Source organism: Cyprinodon tularosa, unplaced genomic scaffold (genome assembly GCF_016077235.1).
Source record: "Cyprinodon tularosa strain WSP-4 unplaced genomic scaffold, ASM1607723v1 ctg770, whole genome shotgun sequence".
NCBI lineage: Eukaryota > Metazoa > Chordata > Actinopteri > Cyprinodontiformes > Cyprinodontidae > Cyprinodon > Cyprinodon tularosa.
The window spans coordinates 454393-479511 of NW_024039530.1; the positions used below are offsets into that span (position 1 = coordinate 454393).

At 43.3% G+C, this 25119-nt stretch overlaps 2 protein-coding genes across 2 annotated transcripts; one reads left to right on the forward strand and one right to left on the reverse strand.

Moving 5' to 3' along the window:
• Positions 1-4197: 4197 nt before the first annotated feature.
• Positions 4198-11008, reverse strand: pole3 (polymerase (DNA directed), epsilon 3 (p17 subunit)). Its single transcript, XM_038270661.1, has 4 exons — positions 10908-11008; positions 7125-7210; positions 6923-7041; positions 4198-4655 (listed from the first exon to the last, which is right to left on the reverse strand). Exons 1-4 carry the CDS (start codon positions 10971-10973, stop codon positions 4486-4488), a joined length of 441 nt encoding a protein of 146 aa, XP_038126589.1. The 5' UTR covers positions 10974-11008; the 3' UTR covers positions 4198-4485.
• A 7035-nt stretch (positions 11009-18043) lies between these two features.
• On the forward strand, positions 18044-24882 carry kmt5b (lysine methyltransferase 5B). Its single transcript, XM_038270660.1, has 10 exons — positions 18044-18454; positions 20081-20331; positions 20415-20562; positions 20651-20816; positions 20904-21013; positions 21114-21280; positions 21369-21388; positions 21459-21595; positions 21829-22028; positions 22107-24882. Exons 2-10 carry the CDS (start codon positions 20169-20171, stop codon positions 23570-23572), a joined length of 2577 nt encoding a protein of 858 aa, XP_038126588.1. The 5' UTR covers positions 18044-18454; positions 20081-20168; the 3' UTR covers positions 23573-24882.
• Positions 24883-25119: the final 237 nt, after the last annotated feature.

Sequence of the window (25119 nt, forward strand, 5' to 3'; positions counted from 1 at the left end):
CGGAAGGTTCTGGTCCAGCCTGCTGCAGAATGATGGACCAGTTTGGGTTCCAGAGGATGATTTTAGAGGGATTAATAAAAGGTTAGATGTGATGCAGGAGTGTCAAAAGTAGTTCCAGAAAGGGCTGTGTGGCTGCAGGTTCTCTTTCCAAACAATAGCACACCAGACTATTCATATGTTAAAACTGGAGTCTGGTGTGCTATTGTCTGGAAACCTGCAGCCACAAAGCTCTTTCTGGAACCACTGACACCTGTTCATTAGTGGTTTGAGGATGAGATTAAAGGTATAGTGGATGATTTTTTGCTAATTTGAAGACTACAAACAATTGCACATGTGCCACCCTGTACCTGATCCAGGGAGGGAACGCCAAAGTGTGTGAGATCATGCGCGAACCAGAGAGGAGCATCAGCGATTTAGCATAAAGAGAACTGGTGATGATGAGCAGAAGACAAAGGCCAAGGTGAGGCGGGTTCAGTGATCCTGCCTTGGCTGACTCTGGTAAAGAGTTTTCCTGATGGTTTCAGGTGAGGCAACGAGTGCTTCTAAGAGAATGCTTAGAACTGCCTGGGGAGTGGATCAGCAGAGCTACACGGTATATTGCACAGAAACCGTACAGTTTCTGTTACGCTGAACACATTTTTTATTCAGCTCTACTGGAATAAAGCAACTTGAAGGATGGCTTTATTGCTCTCAGCTGCTATGAATTTAACTCTACTCCAAATAGGTCCACTCAGATGCTGAGTTTCGAATTCACTGGCTGCATCCTCCAAGGATGCACATCGGTTTTGGCTGCAAATTCTTATACTGAAATATTTAAGCAAATTGTGCAAAAATTAAATCGGATTTATAGTCCCGTAACTGCAGATAAATTGGAATCAGTCCTTAAATTACAGCCAAACCCATTCACACAAGGCCTTTAAATAAATCAAACATTGCCCACCACACATCCCAAACTATTTTAATTTCAGACAGCTATTCACATACTTGTATTATATTAAATTGAACTTCCAATATTCGGCGCCAAGTACCCTTTACCTCCAAGGATGGAGCAGCAAGCTTGTTTGTTCTCGCAATGACTCCTGGGATACCCAAGGCTACAAAGGATACCCTGGACCCCTCCTTTACGTCAGGAAAAGGGCGCATTTGCAGGCTGCATAACAAGGAGTCTTGAAATCCTAACAGACCTGGGTCCAGCGCTATGACGTAATCTACGAATCTGGCCTTTAGAGGAAGCAGCTCCTGAATTGAATTCAGAGTTTAGCACGTGCACAAGTATGAAAGGCCATTAACAGTGTAGCATCGATTTGACGGATCTCCATGGCAACTGGAAATAGATTTTAATGAAGAAATAAAATAGGAGAATGTCTTAAAGGACAAACAATGCTACAGCTACAACCCAGAAGTTTATACGAAAGCATTAAAAGCACTTGTAGATCCACTTGTAGATCACTAAAATAAGATTCTTCCTGATCCAAATCACACTCTTAGACTGAACTGTAATAATTTAAAAATAAAATTTTTTTGCAGCAGAAACAGTGTCAAAGTAAAAAAAAATTATACAAGAATTATGTTTTATATATCTGGAAATGTATACAGAATACAGATTTTAATAGGCCGTTCTGACATCAGCTTGACTGAATATGAATCTCTGAAAAGAAACATTTCATAGTTAAAATAATACAAATCCTGACCAGTAATATTAGGAATATGGAGATATCAAATTAATTTCTAGCCATCCAGAATGTTTATTCTAGATGTGGAGAATGTTATTTTGTTTAAAATGGTCATTTAGACAAAGAAACATGTAAACGTGTTTTTTTCAGATGTCAGGAATACATATTCAGTAAAACTAGTACATATCAAAAAGGCTTATCAGAGCCTGATGTGACCGCAGTATTACGGGATTATTTCTTGAACGGTAGTAGACATACTACCATTGTTTTGGCAGCAGGTAAAGTCGAAAAACGTTCTAATACATGGAACCCGTACATCATCTCATGGGTTCCTCCTCATGTTGATTCTGTCTTCCATCACACAGAAAATAGTGTTTGCAGCCATTTTGGATGTTATCATCCCAATAAATGGTCATTATCAGTGGCTATCAGTCCCATAGAATGGCTTCAGATTGTGCCAGTAGGCTCAGTAGGTTTTTAGCACAGTAAATCCTAACCCTAAAGTAATTCCTTTCCCCCCATGGAATTAATCTATTTATGTGTAATCTGAAAATAATTTCAGTAGTTCTTCGTGTACTGTAAAACTAAATAAAATTATCTTCATTTCACACATAATAAACCAAAAACAACTCATCTCATATCCTGTGAACTGAGTTGTAGAATCCTCTCCCTATAAATATTTATCTGTAAAAAAGGGAAAATCATTCTTTATTAAGATCCTGATCAAACAGAGATGTAATGTTTGTTTTTAAAAACCTTATGAGTCTAACAGACCTAGTGAATATATAAATATTTTTGAACGCACAAAACTACAACAAAAATCAGAATAAATCATGAAATAGTGTAACTGGCTGTAAGGAGAATGGAGACAGAGGACACTGAGTTTATTGAAAAACACCTGCTGCTGACCAGGTATGTTCCTATGGTGACTGAAAAAAAAGAGGTTGAATAAACTCTTTGTGAAATGGACCCCAGCTGCTTTCCTGGTTTAAAGATCAATATTTTCAGGTTTTCTATACTCTGAACTATGACAATCAAATCTCTTACCCCATTTCCACTACCCTTGAAAAACCGATCTATGCCGAGACCGGATCAGTTAACCAGGCCGAGGTCGGTTCTGACGACCGTTTACACGTCACGCTATCTCGACTCCTCGCCTCCTAGTGACGATCTGCGGTATTACTGCCAGTATTGAAGGAGGAAATCAAGCAGTTGGTGTCGGTAATTAGGGATGCATGATATAATCGGCCCCCTATCGGTATCGGCCTTAAAACTGAATATCGGCCACCCCACCGATATTTAATCAGCTTCTGAGTTTCTAAAGTCTAAAAAAAAAAAATACTTCTTCCTCAAAAACTTCTTTTTTACAGACTTAAAAACTTCTAAAGACGAGGGAGAAAATAATGATACATTAAAATATCACAATATCTTCATATGCTGATATATTGCCATTTAAAAACACCATATCAATCTCTTTTACTAATGAAATATTGCTATATGTCATCGTTATGCTACGAAATCCTGCAGAAATTCACGAAATTTTGCCATATTTTTATATGTTGATATATTGACGCGGTATCGATCTATTTTACTAACAAAATCTCACAAGAATTTGCAAAATATCACGAGAGTTTGTAACAGAACGATGAAATTTCACGAGATTTTGAAAGTAAAATAGATCGATACCGCGTTTTTAAAAATCAATTTGATATCAGCATATGAAAATATATTTGAGTATATTATTTTTCAAAGTGTCAGAAATGGATAATAAAACTGCTATTTTCCATTTTTTTTTATTTTTGTCCAGCTTTAACATCAGTATCGATATCGGTTTTCGGCTAAATGAGTTGTAAAATATCGGCATATCGGCCAAAATCCCAATATCGTGCATCCCTAGCGGCACCAAAGGTTGTTTGCCAACCGCCATAAAACACAAGAAGAAGAAGACGAAGAAGGAGGGAATCAAGCAAATCAAAATGGCGGCGCCCTTCACATTCAGAAAGTTATGCTTATTATTGCTGTACTTCGGTGTTATTTAAAATGTTGCGTGGAGAAGATTTCGATTGTTGTTTATAGTTGAAGAAGTTGTTGTTCTTCTTCTTGTTTCCGGAGGGGCATTACCGCCAACTACTGGAATGGAGTGTGAATCGCGATGTGCAGCCAGACGGAGATGATGCATTCTGCTCATGCGCTCGTTATCAGAGAACCGAGCCAGGGAAAACCGAGCCGAGCCCACCTCTGGAACTGGTCTGCAGTTAGCTCGGTCCGGTTGGGTCTAGCTCGGTCCGGTTCAGTTTGCTTTCCATTTACACACGATAAGTTATCTCAGTTACTGAGCTCGGACCGGTCTCAGCACGGTTTTTCAGGGGTAGTGTAAATGGGGTATTTATTGCTGGTCATTGATCTTGGCTTATTTGACAAACAAGGTCTTTACTTCCATCAACTTCTGCAGATTCTAACAGCAGAACCTTCTGGATGCATTGTGTTCAACTGGAGCTGCACCTCGAAATCTTAAAAACCCGGCTTTATTTTTATACAAAACACTTTATTGAAAGATTTCAGCATTTATATCTAAAAAAAAGTACAAACGGATCAAAAATATCAGCTGTTCTGACCTGCATGGAGAACCTCCATCCATTTAATATTAAATGTGTTTTTTTTTTTTATGAAGCAGAACCAAAGTTAAACTGCAGACAAAATCTGAATAAATTGAAGTGAAGAAGCTCCAGTCCAGGTTCTGGAGATGTTAAAGGTTCCTCATCATGTTAGAAGAGAGAGGGGGGGGTGAGAGCACAGCTGTGCTCCTGCTTCCTCAGTTCTCCACCTCCTCCTCGTCAGCTTCCTCCTCAGGCTCCTCCATGCGCTGCTCCTCCTCCTCCTCATCCTCTCTGCTCTTGTCGTTCTCAGAGTCGTTCTTCTTCTCCTTGTCTTTGCGCTTCTGCTCGCTCACCTCCTTCTTTCCCTTCTGGTCCTTCTTGTACACTGAGGAAGACAAACCAACAGGGTCAGAAGGTTCTGATGGCATCAGAACACAAGCCATTTCATTGATTGTATCTTAAAATAAGTAAACATTTCTTAAATTAAGTGCATTTACACTTAATTTGAGTAGGTAAATAAGATGATCTGCCAATGGAATGAGTATTTTTGATGGGCCTTTCAGACAGGCTGCGACGACCGCACTGCTGCGCTGTGAAACCCATTCTTTTCAATGGCTTGCGCCGCGCCAGGGCGGTTTATCGCTGCGTCGAGCAAAGCGCAAGCACAGCGCGGCTCGCGCGCAGGCCAGGTCAAAGTTGAACTATGTTGAACTTTGACCGCGGCGCGCCGTGACGAATGCACGCGTGGCCAATAGAAACCATCGGCTGGAAAGACCAGGAAGCAAAATGGAGGAAAAGCTTATACTGTGTGTGTCTGAATTCCCCGAACTATATGACACAAATTTGCAATTTCTTTCACAAGCGGGAACTCCCCAAGCTGCTCTCTGGACCTGAGTGTTTCGTGCACCCACAGCCTCTTCTTTCTTGCTGCTCTTTTTCTTCGAACTAGCAGGGCTAGTGCTAGCGCTTGCTTCTTAGCACGGGTCAGATACATATTTGCTGCTGACCAAAAGCTGGAACAACAAACAAATGACCAGACCCGGCAACCCAGCCGGCGCAGCGCAGCGCAAATGCGCTGAACCAGCGCATTTGCCAGCGCAGCGCAAATCGCTTCCTATCTGAAAGGCCCTTTACTATTTAAGGGGTCATAGAATGCAAAACCGAGTTTCCATTGTCATAGATGTTTAACGTTAGTTCAGTTGGTGAAATTAACGTACATAGAAGTTCAAACTCCATCAATGCCTCCCTTCTCTGCAAATCTCTCAATTCTAAACGTCCGCCATAAAACAGCCGAATGACCGAGTTGACGTCACTTCGGGGATGTTGCCTTATTTGGTTCTGGCCTGTATTATTGTCACGCCCTTGCTGACTGGACCAGACCAAACCCGCCTGGTTTGATCACTCCATCCCCGCTGGCTGCCTGCCCCCGTCAGCCAGGGTTCCCGGAGCTGACGGCTCGGTTCTGCTTCCCTGTAGTCGACCAAAATTCCCCCCCGGACATTTTTTTATTTATGAAAATTAGGACATGTCCCGGAAAAGGTGGACGTCTGGTCCCCCTACCATACCAACAATCTGATGCTTCAGTGAGTGAGTGCTTGTTGCTATGATGCGTCTTTGCTCAGCAGCTCTGCTCGTTGTAAACCAACCAATCAGAGCACAGCTCATCTAAATATTCATGATCATTCCATAAAAGGAAGAAAACCTGTCATTTCATTCTAGGGCTTTTAACCAGGCTGCATTAGGGCTCATAGAACAGCTAATATAACATTTTCAGCGCAACCAATGTTACACACTCTATTAGAGACCTGAAGGACCAAATACCCTATAGAGTAATTCTATCACCCCTTTAAAATAAGATATTTAGATAAAATGCACGTGAAATAAGACAATGCAATTGTGTTTTCTTTTAAATGTAAATTGTCTCTTTTACCTCTTCAATCCAAGGACAAATGCACTTATTTTAAGAAAAAAATTACTTATCTAGATTTAGATTTTTTCCAGTGCAGTTCTGTTTATTTTATTCCCACTGAATAAACTTTCCAACCAGCTGTTGATTAGATCAGATCTCAGATTATTAGGGCTCAGTCTGTGGCCACATCTCCAAGAACAGGAGGAATGGGACTCTGCCCACCTTTCCAGTTCCCTGGCGGTGTGGCCACACTGAGCCGTGGTGAATCGCGTCGTCTGCGTTCCATTGAGGAGGGCTTCTTACTCGCTCTGAGCAGCTGTGTGGTGTGGAGGCTGCAGCGACTCAGACTGGAGGAACGTGTACTTGGTGGTGGGTTTTAAACAGGAAACGACTCGATGTTCTTCTGCATTTTGCACATTTATTTGAACCTTTTCATATTAATGCCCTTTGTCACCATTATTTCTAAACTAGTTTCCTTTTCTCCTACACTGTTTACATCCTGATCACTCCTGCACGCTATAAATGTTCATGTTCGTCTCACTGTTTCACTGTAGTAAGCTGTATGCAATGGGATTCCGTTTTCTATACACTCTGAATCAGGCCCAACCGACACTGCAGACGGTTTTGTAATCTAAGGCCACCTTTAAATAGTCTGGATCAGAAAGATGGGACCTTGATCTTCTTCATGCAGAGCCATCAGGTGACCAGGAAGCAGAATGACTGCAGCTTCAGAAGGTCCTTACCTTCCAGAGCTTCTCTGAGTGGCTCCAGGAATCTCTCAAACTCCATCTCCTCCATGGCTGCTAGCACGTCTCCTGCATTCAAAGTTTTCCTTTTGGCCTTCAAGGCAAAGTTATTAGCGCTGAAACCAGGGGAGAAACTTTTAGTTTGAACTTTGTGGGTTAGAAAGTGAATCCTGTCAATAACTGGATTTTGGCGACTCACCAGGAGGTGGCATACAACACAAACACGCTGGCCGCCTGGGAAATGGCTCGCCGGGCCTCTTTGGACACGTTCACCCCATCTGGGAGCTGTTAGAAACAAACGGTGCGGAGGAGTTATCTCCAAGCTGCAGACTCCAAATACACACGTCTTATCAGGAAACACGAGCCGCACAACAAGAGCTCTTTTTCTGCCAATCACAGACATGCAGCATTTGTCAGCCATGAACATAACCCTCCAATAACTGTTCCTGGTTCCTCTCTGGTCCATCAAGAGGATGTCTAAAGATTATTTCCCACCCGCTAACAATTAGCATTTTGCTCCCTTTCCACTTGCATAAAAAGCTGGTCTAATCCCTCGCTGGCAGCTGCATGGCCTCTGTCCCCCCCGCCACTGCGTGTCTGGTGACATCATCAAGCTAGGTTAGCGTTGATGGTGTCACCAGTGCAACAGAAATCAGGAAATAAAACAATGGAGAGCAACATGGAAGGAAGCCAGGGCATAGAAAGTATGCTTTATTGTTCCGCTCTATTATCTGTCTGAATCCCTCTCACCACGGCTGCTCCATGTTTATCGAATGTAAACGTTTGTTTTTGTTCGTTAAATCATAAGCGACTGACGCAGTGTGTTGATGTCATTACGTTGCATTTAATGGTGTCACATAATTTAGAGGGCCATGGTGTTCCCACACCATGCCGATCGGAGCCCAGGCTAATTTAACGCCTGTTCAGTGTTTAACTAACCCTATGTTCACATGGCAGCCTGAAGTGACCCAAATCTGATTTTTTTGCCCACATGCGACCTGTATCTGACCTTTTAATGGCAGTCTGAACAACACAGATCCAATTTTTTCCAATGCGACCCAGGCCACTTGGCTCTGCGGTCCTGAATCCGATAGGAATCTGATCTTTTCAAATGCGACCTGTGTCTGAACGGCCAGGTCGCATTCATCCGACCTGGACGCCATTAATACTCGACAAAGGTCACTATTATGCGTCTTGCTATGAAGAAGCGGCAAGAAAAACAACAACCATGGCAGATGATGATGCGGAGAGCAGTATTTATGTTCAACCATCTTAAAAAGATTGTGTTTTTATGGTTGGGAAAAGATTGCTATATGCGCTCCGGCACTACCATCCATGTTTACTTCCGTAAACACACGCTGGCCTGTGACGTCATCGCGTCCTCTACTGCGCATGCGGGACACTTGCGTTGTATAACTGCAGTTCACACAGTAGATCACATATATTTGGAAATGTGAACGGCAACGCAAAAAAATAGGATTTCACAAAAAAAAAAAAAAAAACGGAATTCAGCATCAAGGCCTGCAGTGAACGTAGCCTTAGTTTCTCTTCCAGACAAGCTATGGGCTTAGCTTTCAATGTGGCTAACTTGATGTGCACTCTTTCGTCCCTTTGACATGAAAACTAACTCAGAGCTCGTCTAATTAACTGTTTTTATCCCAGACAGAATCACCAGCTTACCTTTCATAACATAGAAAGAGGTTATACATCAGTACTCCTATGTTCCCTTTGTTCCTCTTTGAACCCCAGTCGGCCTCAGCAGATGGCCGCTCACACCGAGCCTGGTTCTGCTGGAGGTTTCTTCTTGTTCAAAGGGAGTTTTTCCTCTCCACTATCACTACCAGCATGCTTAGGGTGAGAGATTGCTGAAGAGTCAATGAGTCGATGCAATCAGCTGGTTTTCCTTAAGTACAATTAAACCAATATGATTGTATGATCCGATTAAACTGTCTCTGTGATGTTACTTGAGATGACCGACGTTGTGAATTTGCGCTGTAGAAATAAACTGAATTGAATTAATAAATTAAGTTAAATTAACTGATGTCATATGCCTTCACTTTTAAATAGTTGTAAACGTATGTAATCGGAAGCAATATATGAAAAAAGGCGACATGCAGAGTTGGAAGCTAACCTTGCAGGTGTATCCTAAATCGAACAGCTGATATAAGCAGATGGCCTATTAACCTTTTACAACTTTTAAAAAATATAAGTGTTGTAAGGCAGTGGCCCCAAGCATTTTTTTTGCACCATCCGTAGCTGTAGTTCTCTGCAGTCACGCTGGTAAAGTTAAACATGTCTTAAAAATAAGACACAGGTGCACGAATACAGCCTACTAACGACTCACAATAGCAGCGGATCAGTGGGAGCCCTGAGGAGCTTTGTTGCAAGGAGACGATTAGGTTTGAAGTTTTAATACGACACGTGAGTCACGTGATGTCATGGTATAGATCACGTGACTCGTCTGATGTCATGCTATACATCTCCCAAATCGTGTGATGTCAGGTTATACATTTTGTGACTCGTGTGATGTCAGGGTATACATATCATGACTCGTGTGATGTCGTGGTATACATCTTGTGACTCGTGTGATGTCGTGTTATACATGACGCGACTCGTGTGACGTCGTGGTATACATGACGTGACTCGTGTGACGTCGTGGTATACATGACGTGACTCGTGTGATGTCGGGGTATACATGACGTGACTCGTGTGATGTCGGGGTATACATGACGCGACTCGTGTGACGTCGTGGTATACATGACGTGACTCGTATGATTTCGTGTTATACATGACGTGACTGGTGTGATGTCGGGGTATACATGACGCGACTCGTGTGACGTCGTGGTATACATGACGTGACTCGTGTGATGTCGTGGTATACATAATGTGACTCGTGTGATGTCGAGGTATACATAACGTGACTCGTATGATTTCGTGTTATACATGACGTGACTGGTGTGATGTCGGGGTATACATGACGCGACTCGTGTGACGTCGTGGTATACATGACGTGACTCGTGTGATGTCGGGGTATACATGACGCGACTCGTGTGACGTCGTGGTATACATGACGTGACTCGTATGATTTCGTGTTATACATGACGTGACTGGTGTGATGTCGGGGTATACATGACGCGACTCGTGTGACGTCGTGGTATACATGACGTGACTCGTGTGATGTCGTGGTATACATAATGTGACTCGTGTGATGTCGAGGTATACATAACGTGACTCGTGTGATGTCGTGGTATACATGACTTGACTCTTGTTATGTCGTGGTATACATAATGTGACTCCTGTGATGTTGTGGTATACATCGGGACTTGTGTGATGTCGAGGTATACATAACGTGACTCGTGTGATGTCAGGGCTGACATACGTCACCAGTGAGTCATGGACAGATGTAATGGAGTGAATTTGGTCATTTTTGAAAATAAAACACCATTTAGTCTTGTGAAATAAATCAGTCGGAAACATTGGAACCTGTCTATTCTTTCTGCGTGGCCCCGGTACCAAAAGAACCACTAACAGGCCGGGGCAGGGATCACTGTTTTAAAGGATCCGATCGGTTATTGTTCCTTGCTAGTACGTATCAACACAAGACATTATGTGTTCTATAGAGGGACCAAAACAGGAGACAACTTTACAGGGACACTGGCCCCTATTGCCCCCCTCTAGATCTGCCAATGCATGCAGACCAGGCTTGGAGTTCATTTTGACTGGATTTCCATTGAGGTCAATAGATGAACCACGACCTCCCCTTTAGGTTCACTGTCTGTTTGTGACTGAGAGGCTCATCCTTCTTTCAGACCACCTGACCTCTCTGTCAGACACCTGAAGTCCTAAAGGAGAACTGCTAAATCTGACCCCAGACGGCTTGTTTTCCAGGGCAAAGTGGGGAAATCAGCCCCTCAGGCCGGGTGAGGTGGAGGGTAAGGCCGTTTCTCACCCCCCTCCCTCCATGTGCTCCTCTCCAACTCACCGCCTCCTTGATGATGCGGGTGATCACCGCGTTGGGAAGGTTCAGGTCCTCTGGCCGCTCCGCCATGTCTTCCGCTCGTGTCTCCTACCTCCTCTTGTCCCTTAATTACCGGCGCGCGCGCGCGGTAGCCGCTTCCGTCACCGGGAGCTGCGTCCGAATCAACCAGAACCAGCCGCGCGGCTTCACACACGTTTGTTTTTGGACGTTTCCCGCGAATAGTCCAGCACCACGAGCCCGCCTACGTCAAGATTTAACTTCGACCGCTGACGCGCGCGTGACGTACTTCCGCAGATTATAAAAAAAACAATAAATGCATAAACCCCATAACAAAATACATAAATTAAAAACAAAATGAAGAAAAACACGACAAATTCAGATATGTAAGATTAAAATCATTTTTATTTTACACAATTAAATCAGCTTTTTAGAACATTAAATATTGACTATAATATATTTGAGAAAGTTAAAAGTATTTTAGCATAAATTCGAATACGTTAAAATTAGCTTAAAAAACCTGATTTGATATCAAGGAAATTGCAATGGTCTGAAAAATACATTTATTTTGTTTTATTCTTTTCAAACGCTATAGTGAGGGACTAAAAAAAACACACTATCCTTTTTAGTACAAATGCAGTAATGTGTTTTTAAAATCCAATTTTATAATTAAATACAAAATAGACCTAAATAATATAGACTTAAATAAAGGGAAATAATAACAATTTAAAATCGAGCTACTGGGGACCTAATAAAAAATCTACTAAAATATAACAGTGAATTAAAGTTAACCAAATGTCCATGAACTAGAAAAAAAAAACTTTATTCAACTAAATAAGAGTTGAACATTTTTCATCAAATTCATTTAATTACATACAAAGAAACCCCTATAAATCAAACATGCTTGGTGTGAGGAATTGCTGAAGAGTCAATTACTCGATGCGATCAACTGGTTTTCCTTAGATAGAAAACTTTAGAAAATTTTGAACTAATCTGGCTGGATGATCTGGTTGAATTGGATCTATAAAGTGACCTGAGATGACATGATGTGAATTGGAGCTATAGAAATAAACAGAATTGAAACTGAATTAAAATTGTCTTCATATAACCAAGATAGATAGATAGATAGATAGATAGATAGATAGATAGATAGATAGATAGATAGATAGATAGATAGATAGATAGATAGATAGATAGATAGATAGATAGATAGATAGATAGATAGATAGATAGATAGATAGATAGATAGATATAGTATTAAATCCTTTATTTGAAGCTTCTTTTCTTAGTAAGGATAAGTTGTAGGTGAGTTGTAAAAAGGGGGCGGATGAAGCTTTTTAAGGAAGGATTGAAGGATTTTAAATGATTGTCTTTCAGGAAGGCTGTGCAGCATGAAAGTGTTGTCTCTGTTAAAACATAGGAAGCAAGCTGCTGGTTTCATTTCACTAATTGACATTTTTTTTCTGGACTGACTGAGACTGAGCTGCAGGCTGTTGTCACTGGGGTTGAACTGGAGTTAGGGGGGCTGTCTTTGTAAACTGGGGCCATAATTAGACTCAAAAGAATGTCATTAAACCAGCCCAGCTTCTAAAATTGACCTGAATAAAATGGGATGGTTTTAACTGGGAACATCTGATGCCAACTTAACGACTAATTAATAAACTAATCTAAAATGTTTAGGATTTCAGTTGATTTAAACAGGTATAGATCTAATTAGCTGATCCCTTTAGCCTCCTGGAAATATCCTCTGACCATATAAAAACTATAAGTTATGCAATGATTACCTTTTACCTAACTCCATTTAAAAAGTTTCAATAATTGTAATTTCTTTGTTGCTGCCAATAGGCTGAGCTGGAAGGAAGCCTTGTTTCCTGAACAACCTTGTTCTGGTTGAACTGGATGAAACTTTTTTCTTTCCATCCCTGTTCAGATTTAAATTTCAGTATTACCAGGTTCTCATATAATCCTAGTTAATTTTTATATTAAGTTCTGATGTAACATTAAATATAGCAAATGTTTCTAAATCAAATTAAATATAACATTTCCGGTTTGACCTGAATGTGAGTGAGCCAGAGGCAATTCTAATAAAGTGGAAATAATGGTTTTATTTTATTCAATAAATTTAAATTAATAGAATCCAAAATACATAAAAATAAAATCAATACTTGAAAATAATTCATATATATATATATATATATATATATATATATTTATAAATTTGTTAACCCTGCGATGGACTGATGACCCGTCCAGGGTGTACCCTGGCTGTAGGGACCAGCCCAACGACCCAGAGAAGATGCAGAATTTTATGTAAATCTATTTATTGTCCCACAATGGGTAAATTCACTCTGTGCATTTAACCCATTCCCTTGGGGAGGGGTGGGCTTCCACTGTGCAGCACCCGGCGAGCAGTGTGGGGTTAAGGGTCTTGCTCAGGGACCCAGAGTGCAGGCTGTGGGGATCAAACCGGGTACTTGCAGCTTTCTCAGAGCACAAGCACACTGCTCTAACCCTCTAGGCCAGGGGTCACCAACGCGGTGACTGCGGGCACCAATGGGGCCTCAAGGACTTCTGAAACCAGAAGAACTCACTCAGTAGGTTAAGTTTATTTATTTTTATTCTGTTGCTCTTCTTTTTACTCATTTATATATTATTTCATCATATTAACTATTTCATCATATTTCAGTGGTTTCAAAATGACAATATTAAAAAGAAAATTAGAAATGAATAAAATAATAAAATAAGAGTAAAAATGAGTTTTTATGGGTGAACACTGATCCCTCCAGTTCATAGGTCAGTATTGTAGCCCTTCCTATGACTCGGTAGCCATGAAGTAGCCCTCAGCCTTAAAAAGGTTGGTGACCCCTGCTCTAGGCCAACACTGGGCCAGAAGATGGATTATTTTGGAATTCACCTGCTGAGATGAAAAGGAGGCACCAGGGATGCAAAGCAGGAGCAACACAAAGAGAGAGGAGCAGGAGGTCTCTTCTATCAATCTTTACAGCATGTTAGAAGAACTCCAAGCCCTAACATGGGCCCAGCCAGAATAATGGCAAAGCAGCATGATGTGTTTTACTGAAATATGGCTTCTTTCTGCCAGGCCATACAAGCAGACAGAGATATAAGTTAGTAGCACAGGAGCACCACAGGGGGCGGTACTATCTCCACTCCTTTTTCTATGTTCACCTCTGACTTCCAAGACCAGACAGAGTCCTGTCATCTGCAGAAATACTGGGATGACTCTGCAGTCATTGTGTGCGTCAAAGATGGACCAGAAGCTGGTTAACATTTTTGTGGAATGATGTAGAAACAATCGTCTGATCCTGAATTTCAACAAAACAAGGAGACGATTGTAGATTTCAGAAGAAACGGGAACAAGTTGAATCCTGTTAACATCCTGGGTCAAGTAGTTGAGGTGGTGAAGGAGTAGGTGTTCACCTGGACAACAAACCGGACTAGAGACACACCTGTGAAGCCGTCTCCAAGAAGGGACAGAGCAGACTGGACATCTAGAGGAAGCTTAGGTCCTTCAGATGCTGCAGATCTGCTATCAGTCTGCTGAGGAGAGTCTGATCTCTTCCACCATCATCTGCTGAGGTAACAGCATCAGAGCTCATGACTGAAAGAAGCTCAACCAGAGAAGGCCGATCTGTTCTAGTAACTCCTCTAAAATCTCTGGAGATGATTTCACAGAGAAGGAAGAAGATGATGGATAACAGTGAGTGTCTTCTCCAGATTTGGTGCAAGACAGGGCTCTACAGGAGAAGCATTCTGCCTAATACAGATAAATCTAAGTAAAATAAAACACTGTGCATGGGTTAGGCTTTAGGAGTGTTATCACTGACCCTACATCCCAGCAGCTGTTAAGTCTTTAGAATCATCACTGCTCCAAATAAACAGAAAAAGTTTTTTCCTGCTGTTGTTTATGTAGAATTAAACATGCATATTTTGTGTTTCATTCTTTTTACTGCCAACCCAATATTGAACAGTCTCTTGGTCTTACTTTCTGTGTTTATATTTTTACCTTTGAATGTATCTGCGTGTTTGCTGTTTTACTTTGCTCATATCTGCCAAATAAGGGTTAGAATTTATCAAAACTTAGGATAAAGAAGTAGAAATTAAAATAAATGGTTAAAGAAATACACAGACATATAAATTCAATTCAATTCAGTTTATTTCTATAGCGCCAATTCACAACACGTCATCTCAAGGCACTTTACAGTTCAACCAGATCATTCAGTCAGATTGATTCAAAGTTTTCTATCTAAGGAAAACCAGTTGATTGCATCGACTCTTCAGCAATCCCTCACACTAAGCATGCTTGTAGCGACAGTGGAGAGGAAAAACTCCCTTTTAACAGGAAGAAACCTCCAGCAGAACCAGGCTCAGTGTGAGCGGCCATCTGCTGAGGCTGACTGGGGTTCAAGGAGACAGAAGCAGATATACAGAAAGCAGCTGTAAAAGGCGGCCCACACAGAGGATGAAGAGAGCACATCCAGCCAGTCACAGTCAGAGAAACAGGACTACACTGAAAAACGGACCGATCTCCAACATCTATAAACAAAGATGTTGATGGAAGCAACACAGCTGATATTTCTTTCCAGGATGGAGTCACAGCCAAACAGGAACAGGCCAGATGAAGCTACTATGAGAAAAGGCAGAGAGAGCAGAACGTTAGAGATTGAACTAACAGATTCTGCAGAGTGGAAGAAAAGAGAGAATGAGGCAGAATGGTGAAAAAGGGTCCCTACGTCCTCCAACAGACTAAGCCTATAGCAGCATAACTATAGAGATAGCTCAGGATAACCTGAGCCACTCTAAGCTTTATCAAAAAGGAAAGTTTTATATTTGTGTTTGATAATGACCAGGCGTCTATTGCTCACACCCTTTTGTTAAAGACTCTTTTCATGGGTCTAATCACACAGGTTTCAAACAGGTGTGTCACACAGACTCTCTTTTATGCTTTCACATAAAGTCATGATCGCCCACTAGTGGACCTACACATAGCAGAATGCAGAATGATGAAAAATGGGGTCCCTATGTCCTCCAGCAGTCGAAGCCTACAGCAGCATAAATATAGAGGTGGCTCAGGTCTAACTATAAGCTTTATCAAAAAGGAAAGTTTTAAGCCTAGCCTTAAAAGTAGACATGATGTCTGTCTCACGGACAACACCCAAATACAAATACAGGGCTGTCAACTCTCACCCATTGGGAGAGAGACTCACCCCTCTCAGTGTTTTTAAACACACTCACTCCATATTTCCAATTTCTCACACAATGACAGACATTAAAACTCAACTATGTTTCACTCATTTTAGAATCAGAATTATGGTATAAAAATACCATGGTGATCAAAATCCAGTCCGCGTTTTTAATACAACCTTAGTGCTAACACGCAAGGACCATGTTTTGCTCACAAGTTAAATAATTATTGCTCAGTCTAGTTGAATAATCTCCCGCTGGCATTTAGGAGTAATTAAACCAAAACAAATATTTTAATTCTTAACGCTTTCCAGGTTTGCCTCTCAAACCCATAGGAGCTCCAGAAAAAGAACCATTGCATTTTATTTTTCAAAACATCAGCCACCAAAGAAATGACCAAGCACATACAGAGAGGATGCGCAGAAGAACTAATTTATCCTAGATTCATAGAGGAGAAACCACAGGAATGTTCTTCTTTTATTATTACTTAACTTATTAATTTCTCTTTATTTTGGTCCATTGAATATGTTGAAAAACTTAATTTCCATCACACTTTCCAAACTCAAACATCCAGAGAAGTGCTTTTCGCTCTCATGGTGAGATTTTATAAAATCTAAGCCTCCTAGAATGTCTGAATTGTTTAGCCGTTTTGATAGCCAGATTGATTGTAACTAATAACATAATGACTGAAGCTTTTTAATCCTTAGCTTATTAACAAATATTCATACACAGTGAAGTTTGAATAGGTTTCGAATTGCTCTGGTTCGTGTATTAGTTCCCTATTGTTTAATTTACCTGAACTGCAGAGAATAAATAATAAGCAAAGTTGTAAAAATTCTTAATTTAAAGTAAATTTAAGATGCAAGTATTTTAGTTCTGCTTTACTTCAATTCTCTAAAAATCACCAGAATGTAGAAAATAATGTATATTGTGAGAAAAATATTCCACATAACTACAGACCACTTACTGTTAATCAGTAACATTTACTGTGCTATAAATATTCCACATTCTGACACTTTGTTTCAGTTAAATCCTCTGAAAACCTCCAACCTATAGCTTCACCTATCCTCATCTAACCCTGTCCAAACTATTTTAAAATCTCACCATAAGATTTGGTAAAAAAAAAAAAAAAAAAGGAAAAGAAAAAAAAAGTTGGCAGCCCTGCAAATACTACGGAAGAGGATTAGGAAAAAAGTTAGCTGATTTTTTAATTTTATTTCAGTTTAGTATGGGAAAAAAGTCAGAATTCTGACTGTAATCTAAGAATTAATCTCATAATTCTGACTTTTTTCTCAGAATTCTGAGATTAAAGTCAGAATTCTGACTTTTTTCTCAGAATTCGGACTTTAATCTCAGAATTCTGACTTTAATCTCAGGATTCTGACTCTATTTATTGTCAGAATTCAGTCAGAATTCTGAGATTAAAGTCAGAATTCTGAGATTAAAGTCCGAATTCAGAGAAAAAGTCAGAATTCTGACTTTTTTCCCCATGTTAAACTAAAATAAAAATTAAAAATCAGTTAACTTTTTTTTTTAGTGGCCCTAATCCTCTTTAATAATTCAAGTGAAATAAAAAAAATATTCCAAATTAAACCCCAGAAAGAGCAATAATGCTTATAAACTAACCCGCGGCGCTTTTAAAGTCGGATTAGAAAGAATTAAAACACTCTTGGACCGAGCTTGTTGTGTTCTGGTCTGGTTCTGCTGTGATCAGAACCTTCTCACCACCTCTGGAGCGTAAAGATGTTTGTTTATGCTGCACTACTTTAGGGTGTGCATCCGACTAAGAGAGAAAAAAAACACATTATAAATGTATTTCATTTCCTTTTGCGTGACTGATAAGAAGAAAGGAAGTCCCCGGTGTCCACTCCCCGTGTCACTGTGGAAAATTCACGCACTGTTTCGTATTGGCGTGGATCACTCAGGACTGCTGGTACATTTTAGGGATCTATTTTCTGTCAGGGTTGTGATGCGGCACCCTCTCGCCCGTGCCAGGCCGCCATCTTGAATTTTAATGTTAATTTTCGAAGAAAAAAACAACAATAATGTGTTTGCTGTGATATTTTTATCCCGGGTGTCGTGGCGGATCTGGATGAGGACTGTTGTTTCGTTTTGGCATTTTCTTTTCTCTACCAATACTATTGTGAGTATTTCCGCGTGTCGTGGACATTTAAACGCGTGGAAAGCTCTCTGCTAGCAGGTACCGTGAGGAATAATCGTTCCGGGACTCTCGCTGCCTCTTGCTTCCGCTGGAGGCTCGCTCACCTCGGCTGAAGGCTGCCTTTAACCCTCTGGAAGGAAGAGTATTAGCCAATGGAGCTAAGGCTAACGGAGCATCCGGAGCTAAAACAGTGAGTCGGTGTCCTGGAACTGTGGATCGGGACACAGCTCGGGCTTAGCTGGGTACCGAGGACCCAGAAGAGTCCAGATTCTAGATCGGATCAAACATTTATTAATTTTATTGGGTTTAAAATGAGAACTACGTCGATGAGGTTGGATTAGCATCCTGCTGAGGCTGCAGCTAGCAGGCTGGGGGACGTGTTCTTTTACGGATCTTTAAATCGGTTTATTTGGACCCTGGGTGTGTTTGGTGAGTCGGGATGCTCAGCCGGGAATTATGGGATAGTTTCTGGGACCACAGCTCCTTTGATGTGCATTAATGCCGAGCCGGCCAGAGAGCCCTGGAAGTATACCTCTGGCAGTGGTTCTCACGGTTGCTGGTTCGAAACCGGCCCTGCATGTCAACAGAGTCGGCCTCGGCCGTCGGTGTGGCCTTCCGGGTTCCCACAGCCTCATTATCCTGATCGGAATGCTGTTTGTTTTGTGCTAACGTTAGCCGCGAATGCTAACAACACGGAGGCTACAGAGTTTACAATAGCAATTAAGTAACTGTTTTGCCGCGTTGGTGCTTCAGAAACTCAAACTCTGAGTAATTCGACCATATAAACTTTAACAAAGCGGCATTTAAATAATGCTTTACAGTAAAGAGGTCTATTCACCTGACAGCTGCTGCAGTCCTTTAGGTTACCATGTGGGGGCGCTGTAAGAGCCCCTAAAACAATCATGCATCATAACTGGCATGATTAAAAACAAAGTTTTCCCTGACATGAGCCATCACTGTGTTAAAACGAATAAGCAATTCCAGTTATACTTTAATTATTACTTTAATTGTTATTATTACTTTAATGTCATGAACAAACCAAACCATGTTTAAGAAGAGCAGCCATTGGGCGCACAAATGTTGTTTCCCAAGATCCTCATATATCTAAATTATTTAAATCCAGTGCTAATTGTACAGCATATTTGTACCCTGAATGAAAATTTGGTGCCTATAAATAAATACAAGCATTAGTAAATTAATTGTAGGCGGTGATATAGGCTATTTCAGATTAGATCACTTCACCACAGATGTTTTGTTAGCTGAAAGCTAACCCTTAAATGGCAGACCTGGTGAGAGGGCTGGTCCATGTTGTTCTGATCAATCCAATCTGATGAAACCCTTCAGAAAGTTGCCAATCATCTGCTAGCCAAACATGGTGCTTCTTTTTTCCTCTACCTTACAGTTTCCTGGTGTTGATGTCAGAAAATCATAGTAAATGTTCAGTTTCCCCATAGGGCTCATTTAACAGAGCAGCTTAATGCAAATTCTAGGTATTGGTGCAGCTAAAAGGCTGCAGCAGTTAGGGTTACCACTAGGGGGAGCAGCTGGGCCAGCTCAGATCTAACCACTGAGTTGCTTCTCTGAATGGGACTGTTTTCAGGGTGTCAGGAATTGGGACCAAATCCAGAATCCAAGTGGAACCACTTGATCAGTTTCCCTTATAAGGACAAATGATCTTTTTCAGCTTATAAAGAAAAATATGTTCTGTTTAGAAAAGCAGTAGAATATGTTTCTTCCTTAATAGATGTCACAAATATTAGCAGATGATCCTCGATTCAAATTGTGGGGTTTTTCACTTTTGTTTTCTGTTCTCCAGATTTCTCACTACAGAGGCCACCTTCCCCACTCAAAAGCACCCCTTAATCTGAGTGACTAAATGAAACTGGAGCAGGGGGCTTGTGGGCATGAAGTGGCTGGGCGAATCCAAGAACATGGTATTAAATGGCAGGCGACATGGGAACAAGTTGACCAGCGAGCAACAAGTGAGCCAGACTCGCTCCCAGCATCCGCCGCGGACGTCGCTGCGCTACGGCAAGGGCCACCCGAAAAACCGCAGATGTAGCCGCCGTGAGTTCAGAGCAGAGCCGCAGCCAATTGGTAAATTGTGGTGGAGTTAGGAAGCTGACGCGGGATGTTTGTGGTTCTTCCAGGGTGTAACAGTGCCAGTCTGGAGGCCGAGCGTCGCTATGTCCCGTCCTCAGGGATGACCGCCAAGGAGCTGTGTGAGAATGACGACCTGACCACCAGCCTCATCCTAGACCCCTATCTGGGTTTTCAGACTCACAAAATGAACACAAGGTGGGCTGGACCTTCACCGCAGTGGAACATGTTTGCTGTAGCGTAATGTCATTGGTCATCGACGGCTTTTTTTTATGTTACCATACAGGTTTCGGCCCATCAAAGGAAGGCAGGAGGAATTGAAGGAAATCATCGAGCGCTTCAAAAAACACGATAACTTGGAGAAGGCTTACAAAGCTCTGACCACAGGAGACTGGTGCCGGAACCTTTTCCTCCACAAGTCCAAGGCTCAGGAGAAGCTCTTCAGGCAGCATGTAAACACTCCATGCAGCGCGTCTCTGGTTTTCTCTCCGCTGACGGAGGCGTCTGCCCCACCAGCTCTAACCCTTTGTCTCCTGCAGGTGTTTGTCTATCTACGGATCTTCACGGCGGACAGCGGCTTTGAGATTCTTCCATGTAATCGTTATTCATCTGAGCAGAATGGAGCCAAAATCGTGGCCACCAAAGAATGGTGAGTTCCTCCTGATCTGCAGGTCTTCTGTCGACTGGCCGTTCGGGGCGCCGTCCTCTGTGGATGAATCTCACCTCCCTGGCTGTTCTGGGTTTCACAGGAAAAGAAACGATAAGATCGAGTTCTTGGTGGGCTGCATCGCCGAGCTGTCGGAGAGCGAGGAGAACATGCTGCTCCGGCACGGAGAGAACGACTTCAGCGTGATGTACTCGACGCGAAAGAACTGCGCTCAGCTGTGGCTGGGCCCGGCTGCGTTCATCAATCACGGTACGCATCGTTACCTGCAGCCCCGTTCTAAACTAACATCCTATAATCTCACTAAAAACGGCCTCTAATTTCCCTTTTCTTTTCTCAGACTGCCGGCCGAACTGCAAGGTAGGCTGCTGGAAGCTCTCTGCTACATCTAAAGGTTTAAAAGGGTTTTAACGGCTTGTTTTGTGTTCAGTTTGTGTCGACAGGACGAGACACGGCCTGTGTGAAAGTCCTGAGGGACATTGAACCAGGAGAGGAAATCTCTTGTTACTATGGAGATGGATTCTTTGGGGAAAACAATGAGTTTTGTGAATGTTATACATGTGAAAGGTGAGCATCACAAATGTTAGCATTTTAGAGGCACTCGTGTGCGACTCCAGTCTCAGCATCTCCTCTCTACTCCAACACACCTGACGTCTTGGTTAAACACTCATTTCATCTTCTTTAACCTCACTGGTTGCAAAAAAACAGAAAGGGGGGAAAAAAGTCAGGAACCTGACTGGAAATAAACTCCTATTCTGAGCCAGGAAGAAGGAAAGTGACAGTGTGTTTGTTTCCTGCAGACGAGGAACCGGGGCTTTTAAGTCCAAAGCTGGACTGCCGGTGGAAGTTCCGGTCTTCAACAGTAAGTATGGGCTGCGGGAAACGGACAAGCGGCTCAACAGGCTGAAAAAGCTCGGAGAAGGAAATCGGAGCTCAGACAGTCACTCTGTGGGCTCACAAACCGACGTCGACTCTCAGGAAATGCCAAATACACATCAATGTAAGAGCTGAGGATTGTCCTTAGTCTTTTTCTCACTAGAGGTCACTGTGGGTCACACGTCTGTTTTTTTTCCAACAGCTGCCAGAAACAGAACGTCGTCATCTTCATCATCAGGCCTGAAATATAAAAACAGGACTCAAAGCAGGCAGACTGGGTCCCGAGCCCTTCCTACCTCATGCTCCAAACCGGCTCCGGGAACCAATCACAGGGTACCAAAGAGACTAAGATCCCAGTCCAAGCCTTCTCCCAGTAAGGTCCAGCTGCGGAGCCGTAGGAGGGGCTCGGCCGCCCGCGGAGAGGCTGCTCATCTGGGACTCAGGGACTCCAAGGTGGCGCCGTGCAAAAGCGTCACTGTGAAGAAGGAGAAGGACGGCCCGGAGCCGGCGCCGCTCGGCCAGAGGGGCTGCCTGACCCGGCACGCTGCCAAGGAGAATGGCAGTCTTCCGGCGCTGCAGAGCGGCACCGGCAGTCAGTGCTCCATGTACAGAACTCGCAGGTCCACTCGGACCCTCATTAAGACCCCGGAGCCGACTGCAGGGGCCAAGCTGGAGCCCAGCGCTATGGATGGGTTGAGCCCTGTCCCCGGGGGTGTGGTCATCAAAACGGAGCCTGCAGACATGGACGAGTACCTCCAGCACGGAGCGGGCAGCCAGCAGCCGGTTTTGAGCGGCGGCTACGCCAGGAGGGGCTCATGTTCGAGCCGCAAGCGTCCGGCGCGGCTGCGGACCGAGCGGACCATTAAATGCGAAGGCTCCGACTGTGAGCCGTTTTCTCCCGGAGCTGCGGGACATGCTGCTAACTTCTCGGACGGCGGGAACCTGCTGCTGAGTTTCGCCGACAGACACAGGGACTACAACGGCGTCGCCAACGGCAGCAAGTCCCTTCGCAGGGACAAGAGCAAGAGCGGCTGCCGCTCACAGGACAAGGTGAAGAAGAAGCGTCGGATCACGCGGTACGACGCTCAGCTGATTCTGGAGAACAGCTCTGGAATCCCCAAACTGACGCTCCGCCGGCGGAGGGACAGCAGCAGCAGCAAGACCAACGACCCCGCCGACCACGTGGGCTCCTCCACCGTCAGTCCCGCCTCCTCCAGCAAAATCAGCATCAAATTCAGCAAAGAGCACGACAAGGACAAAGGAGGCTCTTACATCGCCAAGCTGAACAACGGCTTCGGTCCTGTCGTCCACGGCAACGCCACCAAGCTGAAGATCCAGCTGAGGAAGGAGGAAGACGCCCGGAGGGTCCACCACACCAACGGGGATATGGTCCAGGGCCTGGAGAGCCGGATCGGCGCCCACCGCACCCAGAAGAGCCTGGCAGAACCTTCGTCGGATGAGGATGAGGAAGAGGAGGAGGAGGATGAGGATGATGATGACGATGACGACGACGACGACGATGATGACTACTTCCACAACGAGTTTGAGGACGACTTCATTCCACTTCCTCCAGCCAAGCGGCTCCGACTCATTGTGGGGAAAGACTCCATAGACATCGATATCTCCTCCAGGAGGAGAGAGGATCAGTCTCTGAGGCTGAACGCCTGAAACTTCCCGAAAGGAAGTGACCTAAAACTCAATCATGATAGATCAGAATAAAGTTGCTGTCAACCCGAAGCAAAACTCTGCTCCTCACTGAACTTCCAGTCTGTCGTTGGACCGGAACCAGAACCAGGACCTGCTCCGTTCAGTCCGACCGTCTGGGATGAAAGCAAAGACCTGCTTTCTTTTAAGGGAACGCACTTGTTCTAGTTTATCATGGACGTGTAGAAAGTGTACAGTTTGGTGACAGCGCCCTCTGTCTGCCCGGCAGGTTTTAGTCTCTTAGTGTCTGTGTGAAGCCGTCTATCCAGAGGCATTAGAGCATCAGCTCACCCTTCTGCTGCCATGTTCTCATCAGCGGCGTGGCGAAGCAGATAAGTCGTTTAAAACGAGGCCATTAGGTTCAGATCATGTAGAAGAAGTTTTAAGGAGCCGCTTCTGTTTTTAGGACCATCCAGATAGATTCCTGTTCCCTGCAGGTAAAATGTAAATCCTTTTTAAAGACCGATCAGTGAACAAGCAGAGCTGCTTCCTTCTCCATGATGAGAACGTGGCTCAGCAGAACTGGGTCGCCACAGGAGCTGGTGTTTGAATCTGAAGCTAATGTACAGAACGACCTCTTCCTGTCCCCCAGCTGACTCATCTCTCCCAGACTCCATTCACCCAGCTCAAAGCAAATGAAGTGGCGTTCACTGACACTACGGTCTGTGTAGAGTTATGTTCTCTCTTCTTCTGTGGTGCTACTTAGTTTTCCGGAGCTGCAGGAGGACTGTGGCTTAAGTCTTCGGGGGAGCTGAAGCAACCCATTTACAGGAAGTTGTCTTCAGTTCTTCAGACGGCTGATCAAAGCTTTCTCTGACATCATCTCGCCGTCTCCTCCCTGCTGAGAGGCAGAGCAAGCTGATTGGTCAGCAGAGCGAACCACCCTCCTCCTCCGTCAGCGTTTTCCTCCTAGTGGGACGAGCTGGGAATGTCGACCCGTTTCTGTGTAACTGTTCACATCACCAGCAGCTAATCGGCACCCCGCCCCCTCCTCCCTCGGCCAATCGGACGTCTCCCTTCCACACCCACTGTAAACTATTCCAGGTATCAGTGTGTCCGTGTCCAATAGACCGCCGTCACAACTTCCAGTGAATTCAAACGTGTGAATAGCTGAGACCTTTTATTTAGCGTGCTGCGTGGGTAGTGGGAAACTTGTAAAGAGAAAGATGGACAGTGAATATATTGTCCAATATGTAAATCATGTGAACACATCTTGTACTTATTTAACAGTTTTGAATACTTGAAAACTATATAAAATTTCTTTGTGAATCCTGTTTCTGAGCCTGTTTCTGTTCCAGTGGATGAATTTCTAGCCGTCGCTGGTTGAGCTCAGCTTTCAGATTATCAAAGAAAGGTTGAGTAATAACCCAAGGATTAAAGGGAAACTATCAGTGATGGGTTAATGAGGTATATTGAAGCATTTCCACACATTACTAAACTGTATTGATGCTGTCTTAGAATACTGACACCTGCTGGACCTTCAATGACACTACAGGCAGCTTATTTGACAG

Coding starts and splice junctions, on each gene's coding strand:
- pole3 (XM_038270661.1), bottom strand. CDS start 10,973: ATGGCGGAGCGGCCAGAGGACCTGAACCTTCCCAACGCGGTGATCACC. Junction 7,042..7,124: donor GTGTTGTATGCCACCTCCTG/GTGAGTCGCCAA, acceptor CCCTGGTTTCAG/CGCTAATAACTTTGCCTTGA. Junction 4,656..6,922: donor ACTCAGAGAAGCTCTGGAAG/GTAAGGACCTTC, acceptor TGTCTTCCTCAG/TGTACAAGAAGGACCAGAAG.
- kmt5b (XM_038270660.1), top strand. CDS start 20,169: ATGAAGTGGCTGGGCGAATCCAAGAACATGGTATTAAATGGCAGGCGA. Junction 21,014..21,113: donor ATCGTGGCCACCAAAGAATG/GTGAGTTCCTCC, acceptor TGGGTTTCACAG/GAAAAGAAACGATAAGATCG. Junction 22,029..22,106: donor AATGCCAAATACACATCAAT/GTAAGAGCTGAG, acceptor TTTTTCCAACAG/CTGCCAGAAACAGAACGTCG.